Genomic DNA, 6,812 nt, shown 5'->3' with positions numbered 1-6,812 from the left:
CCAGGGCCAAATGCTGCTGTTCTGGGCCCAGTTTTCACTTATTTTACATCTTCATTTTGCCTAGACAAGGGTTTGGAGGTTCAGCTGAACATTTCCACCTATAATTCCAAGAGAAGGGGGGATGCAGTGGGACAGTTGGAACTGAGACCATCTCTGTGGCCTGTTTCTCACTCCAATGGTTTTTAAGAGGCTGGAGATGTTGTTTCCCTCTTCCTGACCCTTAAGTCCCATCAGCAGGAGCTGAATGAGATAAAACAGAGATGGAAGGACTGGAAAACCCAGTGGGAAGCACTTCATCTCTACTGGGGTTGGGCTTAGCACTGTGGGTGACCTGGAAGTGCCTTAAACCTTGGCCAGTGACTGATTTTTCCTGGAATAACCCTTAATTTGGGGCAGTGTGGCTACCCTGGCAGTGGGGGGAGAGGCCAGGATGATTCCATTGAGAATCCCTGCCAAGGCCAGAGGGGTTGGCAGGAGCTGTGGCAGTGCCTGGAGCAGTTTCTGCAGCCAGGGGTTGGCACAGGTGGCACCAGCAACCCCAAAAATGTCTTCCCAGGCAGTCACTTCCTCCTGAAGCTTTGCATAGCAACAGACCTGAGTTATTTCTGCTGTTGCTTCAGCCTTTTCCATTTCAAACTAGACTTCCTGGAGACTGGCAGCACCTTTCCTCCAGCTGGGAAGAAGCCAAAGGATGAGGAGTGGATGCAGCTTCTCAGTTTGAAGGTCAAACCAGGGATGTGCAGGGAATTTGCACCAGGGCCAACACCACCTTAGGCAGCAGGGAGTATGGATTTCCAGGAGAAAGCTTCCCAGCCCATGGGCTTGAGTGCAGGCTGGGAATATTCCTGGACTTGGGGTTGCCAAGCAGACCTCCAGGTAAAGAAAGGGGGAAAGGAGAGTAATTGCTACGAGAGCTTGCATTGTATAAAAGATAATTTAATACATACAGGTGTGGGACTTGCATACAATACTGACATCCATGTGCTTGAATAGAAAAGATTTAATTGTAAGCTGCCTTCATCACGAAGACTTGTGTGTTAATCACTGGCAGAAGATCACTGCATTAAATAAAAATAGGGTGTAAGCAACTGGCCTGTGTCTTCATACTGACACATCTTCAGATGAGGAGGTGTCAAAAGGCAGAATTTCTGGGTTGGAGGCAGCACTTTGCCTGTGAGAAGCATGACTGGAGGTTGCTGGTGGAGTCCCTGAGGGATGGGCTTGTCCTGCCATGGCACAGAGCTGACAGAGCTCACCCCTCTCTCCCAGAATCACTTTCCAGGTAGGGATGAGGGATTTTTTTCAGCATCTTCTTTAGGAAACCCGAGTAGGGCAGCTGGGGTGTCCTGGTGGGTGTTGTCAGCAGGAGGCAGCATTGGCAGCTCCAGCATGGGGTTGGGTTTATTCTCAGCTGCTGGCTTTCTCCTCCCAATCCCAACTCCTTTTAGGAATAATCATCTGGGTCCTCCAGTCTGCAAAAAAACGAGCCCTTGATTCCCTAAGGGAGGTAGAGGGGCATCATCTGCTGTCAGTGCCAGCACAGGGCCAGGGGGTGTTGCTCCTGAGGTTGTGGTTTCACATCATGGGAGGGGTTGGATGGGACCTCTGGAGCTCATCTCCAACCCTCTTGCCAGGGTTGGTTACCCTAGAACAGGTCCCAGAGGATGGCACCCAGGCTGGGTTTTGAATGCCTCCAGAGATGGAGTTTCCAGGAGAGTTCCCAAGTGAGTTGGCATCAGGATGCTGAGCTGGCCAGGAGGCATCTGGGGAGCATTTTTTTTTGGCAGAGCTCCTGGAAGTGGATGTGTGTGTGTGTTGGTGCCCTGAGGTATGCCTCTTGCCAGGGCAAGTTCCCCTAGAGCAGATCCCCCAGGCTGGGTTTTGAATGCCTCCAGAGATGGAGTTTCCAAGCGAGTTCCCATGGAGAGCTTGGCAGCAGGATGCTGAGCTGGCCAGGAGGCATCTGGGGAGCATTTTTCTGTGGCAGAGCTCCTGGAGGTGGATTTGTGTGTGTGTTGGAGCCCCGAGGATGGGGAGGGGGCCAGGGGTTCTGCCAGCAGCCCCAGGAATGGCAGCAGGACCTGCTCCTGCCTCCCCCCCAGGCCGAGGGGGCTGCTTAGGGGAAGGGGAGCGACGTGATGGGTGCTGCTGGGGGGGTGGGTTTGGGGGGAAGGTACTCGGGCCTGCTGATGGCCACAGTCCTGGTGAAGCAGCGGAGGTTGCCCGTTTTCAGGGCACACTGGACGGGCCAGAGGATGATGCAGAAGAGGATGATGATGAGGGCAGAGAGGAGGACGATGCGTTTCCAATCGTCGCACATATCGCAGCGGGACAGCCTCCCCGCCAAGCCCCTCGGAGGGGCCTCTGGGCTCTCTGGCTTGCTCATGGCCACGTCGATGGAGATGCAGGAGTCTGGGTTCTCTGGGTCATCAGAGGACTGGCGGCAGCAGAGTTTGGTGCCTTCCATCCAGAGGACTTTCTCCTGCTGCAGCTCGGGGGGCAGCGTGGCCAGGAGCTCCTTGCTGGTCTGGAGGGCTGGAGCCCCTTCCAGGGGGATGTTGGTGAGCTGCCTGCAAAAGGGACATGGAAGCTGATCCTCGGGTGGTTTGGGGCAGCCCCGTGCTCAGACGAGCCACACACTCCAGGCAGAAGACATGAGAGCACTGGAGGAGCTTGGGAGTCTTGAAGGTGTTGTCGTAGGTGTTGAAGCAGATTGGAACACTCCACAGGAGATGCTGCTTTGGAGAGGTTGGGTTGGAGAGCCTGGCTTGTCAGTGGGGGATCTGGCCTTCCTCTTGCCATCTCCTGGGGAGGTGACAACGATGGGGCTGATGGGGATGGGGATTTCACTTGGGGATGAAGGCACTGGGCTGGTCGGAGAGTCCGGGGTGCTGGAGTGCCACAGCTGGGTGAAGCACGACATGATGGAGCCCGAGGAGATAAACAGAGCCCTGGGAGACTCTAGAAGAGAAGAAAACCACAATCTTCATATTAGACAACGGGAAGACACCCATCACCAGAGTCTGACCCCTTAGAAGGAACAAAGAGCAAGGTCATGGCTTCCACTGCATCCTGAGCCTGGAACAGATCCCTCCCAGGGAAACTGTTGGAAGTTGAGTACCAAAGGTGATGTTAAACATCCTGCCAAGAAGCGAGCAGCCAGCAGAGATCCCCCATCCAGCCCAAGCCTTTTCCCCAGAACCACAGTGGCATTCCAGAGGGGTTCAGTCTTTGCCCATCTCGGGGCAGGAAAAAAAAAACACACAACACAAACCTACCCCAGCTGGTGCTCCCCGACACCTGAACAGGGAGGAGAGCAGAAGACTCCATGAGGTCTCGTAGGGACCTCTCTATGGCAATCTATTAGTCTGGGAGAAGCCCTCAGATATTATGGTGGCAGCATGAGCAAGGCCTAAGAGACAGATAACACTGTTCAGTTGGGAAGGAAACAGGGGGGGTCAGTTTGGGGTTGGTGGGCTCAGAGCTGGGTACCAAGCAGCACCCCCTGATCCTGCCTGGTTTTGCCTCTCCACGGGGGCATCTGAACCCCCTCTTGCCCCAGAAGAACCCAAGGAAGGTGAGGAAATGCTGTGATGGTGCCAAGCTGGTCCCATCCCAAGCAGCAGAAGCAGCATCCCTGTCCTGTCACCGTGACACAGCAGGAAAAGCCCCGTTGGGGACATTACCTTGGTGCAAGGGACGTTCTCCACTGTTTCCTTCTTGCCTGGAGCTCCCCTGAGCTCAGCCCTGGAGGAGAGCCAGCATGGCCTCAGCCTCCGTAGGTGCTTTCTGCTCTCTTGGGGTGTGCAAAGAGCTGAATGGCTGCTGGAATTCCAGCAAATTGCTTTAAAACCTTTTCATCAACCAAAAAGCACCTTCAACGCCAGCTGCCCAAATCACAGAATCACAGAATGGGCTGGGTTGGAAGGGACCTCAGAGATCATCAACTCCAACCCTTGATCCACTCCCCCCGTGGTTCCCAGCCCATGGCACTCAGTGCCACATCCAGGCTCTTTGGAAAGATCTCCAGACACGGAGAATCCACTACTTCCCTGGGCAGCCCATTCCAATGCCTGATCACCCTCTCCAGAAAGAAATTCTTTCTCATCTCCAACCTAAACCTCCCCTGGCACAACTTGAGACCCTGCCCTCTTGTCTTGCTGAGAGTTGCCTGGGAAAAGAGCCCAACCCCCCCCTGGCTCCAACCTCCTTTCAGGGAGTTGCAGAGAGTGATGAGGTCTCCCCTGAGCCTCCTCTTCTCCAGCCTCAACACCCCCAGCTCCCTCAGCCCTTCCTCACAGGAATTCTGCTGGATCCCTTCACAGCCTCCTTGCTCTTCTCTGGACCTGCTCCAGCACCTCAATCTCCTTCCTGAGCTGAGGGGCCCAGAACTGGACACAGGACTCAAGTTGTGGCCTCACCAGAGCTGAGCACAGGGGCAGAATCCCTTCCCTGGACCTGCTGGCCACGCAGCTTCACCCGGGGGCTGATACCCAGCCAGATGACTTCCCAGCTATTGAGGACCTTTGCCTGCAAGCAAGTAGTTGACCGGAGGAAATTCTCTGCTGCTTTGTGCCCGGGGAACATTTTTTTTAGGCTGTGTCACCCAACTGGCCAGGCTTGATTCCTGCTGCTGGGAGATGGAGGGATGAGAAGGCAGCAATGTTCAGATGGCTGCTGTAATTATAGGGCTGCAACCAGTCCCCTGCTGCCTCACCAGCACGGGCTGCAAGCTCCACATCTTCCTGGGAAAGGCTGAATATTCCTCAGGTTGCACAATTAAAAAATTCTCTTTTCTTTAGGACTGAAGCATTCTGCCTTCTCTCATCACAGCCGGCATGACACCAATTTCAGGGCTTTCTTTTCCCTCTCTTATTCTAAATAAAGACATTTTCATGAAGCTTCTCCTCAAGTTTTATTTCAGTCACAGACTATCTGCTCTTTCCAGCAAGTTTTACTGTTGTTGGGGTGTTTTTTTTTTACTGCTTTTTCTTCTGGCTAGGGTTTACCACGCATTTTTTTAGCACAATCTGGCAGAAGCTGAGGAATTACAAACCCAAGCCTGAACTGGCAGAGAAATGAGGGAACCCCCTGGTTTGGTTTCTGCTTAAATCTTGTGGTTTGCAGAGCTCCAACCCATCCACCTGAGCCTTTGCACCCGGGTGTTTGCCAGGAACCAAGGGGGTGGCAGGAGGTAACCTGGCAGCCTGTGCTTACGCAAACTCTGATTTCATAACCTGGGTGGAAGGAAAAAAAAAAAAAAAGCTGTTGTGTTTTACAGCTCACCCTACACCAACTCGAGAGCTACTGTAGTATCTGGATTGTAAACTTGAGGAAGTTTACTCACACCTGTTGCATTTCAATGATAAAAGCTCTTGCCCGCTCTCTCCCTTTGCTGAAGGTGATGGGGACACTGCAGGCTCTTGGTGCTTTTTATAAATTTAGAGTCTGCTTAATTTTTATTTTTTTTTTCAGCATTTGGGTGCTCTGGAGCACCTCGACAGGCATGACACAACTGGCTGCCTTAAACTGGGAGGCTGTGGAAAGCAGGATGCAGAGCCAAGGCAAGGAAAGGTGGGTTTAGTTCTTGCCACTGCCTGCTCCTTGGGGTCTCTTGTTGTAGGAGTGATGCTCAGGAAGTTAAAATTGGGGTTGGGCAGAAGGTAACAAGGGGAAAAGGATTCCTCCTGGGCACTGCTGCTGTGCTGCTGACCCAGAGCCAGTGGGTAAAGCTGGAGAGCCCCACTGCTGTGTGCATCTCAACAGAATTAGGTTTGGGGTTTGGTTTTTTCTGATATTTCTTGGGGTCTGTTTTTTTCTTGGGGGGTTGGTTTGGTTGGTTGGTTTTTACATCCACTATTTATTTATTTTTAAGACAAGAAAATCTCTGCAGCTGCTCAGACCTCCCTGCTCACCCTGCATTTCCTCCAGCCCTGCAGCTATTTCCCTTCCCAGAACCTTTGGGAACACCACTAAATAACAATCCCAGAAAGTTGCATCAAATCAGATTTAAAACTAAGTAGTTAAATACTTTTTACTTCCCAACAAGCTCTAGAAAACTTCTTTCCACACCATAAAACCAAAGAGAACATGCAGTTGAGCCAGTGGCCAGCACTGGTCACCAGTATAAGTCCCTAATGGTATCTTGAACTCAGAGCAACTGGATACACAGCAAGTTAAGAGGTGTACAGCAGATTAAAATCTATAAATACCTGTTCAGAGTGCTGGTTAGAAGGAGAAAAGCATGTTCTGGGGTCTTGCTATCTATCCTGAAGAGTCCTTCTCTCCAGAGGATAATCTCAAGCTCAGGTTCTTTTGGGTTTCTAAGCCACCTCCTGGTATCCCAGCTCCCCGGCAGCTTCCCGAGTTCTTTCCAAGCAGCAGAAGTAACCTCTAACAGCTCCCCAGGTCCGAGTGGCCCAGCTGCTGTAATTCAAGGATCTTTTATACCTTCCTGGCTGGAGGTGACTTACCTGCTCCACCTGCCTTTCCCCATCCCCACTGAATCACTCCCGTGGCTGCGAGCGCTCCCGCTCGGGCCGGTTCCCGTGACAAACAGGACGGGCTGGAATGCTCCTGATAAGGGGCTGCTGCCCAGGACACCCCTGTGCCTGCCCTCAGGAAGCAAGAGGAGAAATGTTTAGCCCTTCATCTTCTTCTGCACCACTGATTTCGGGTCAGTTCTCCCCAGTTTTCCACTGGTTTCAGTGGTTTTCTGTGATTTTTTTATAGCCCGGTGCAGTCTGTGCAGGTGGAGGGGCAGCAAAGCTTCCAGAGCAAGCCTGAAAATGGGAATTATTAAGGAGAAATGA

At 52.5% G+C, this 6,812-nt stretch overlaps 1 protein-coding gene across 1 annotated transcript; it reads right to left on the bottom strand.

Moving 5' to 3' along the window:
• Nucleotides 1–2,075: 2,075 nt before the first annotated feature.
• Nucleotides 2,076–3,330, bottom strand: RNF223 (ring finger protein 223). Its single transcript, XM_008503740.2, is given in 5 exon segments — nt 2,076–2,612; nt 2,614–2,714; nt 2,716–2,754; nt 2,756–2,961; nt 3,279–3,330. Coding segments are annotated over 5 exon segments (894 nt in total). The 3' UTR covers nt 2,076–2,116.
• Nucleotides 3,331–6,812: the final 3,482 nt, after the last annotated feature.

Source organism: Calypte anna, chromosome 21 (assembly GCF_003957555.1).
Source record: "Calypte anna isolate BGI_N300 chromosome 21, bCalAnn1_v1.p, whole genome shotgun sequence".
Lineage (NCBI taxonomy): Eukaryota > Metazoa > Chordata > Aves > Apodiformes > Trochilidae > Calypte > Calypte anna.
Note: the sequence above shows the minus strand (reverse complement) of the source record. Positions and strands in the feature narration are given on the sequence as shown.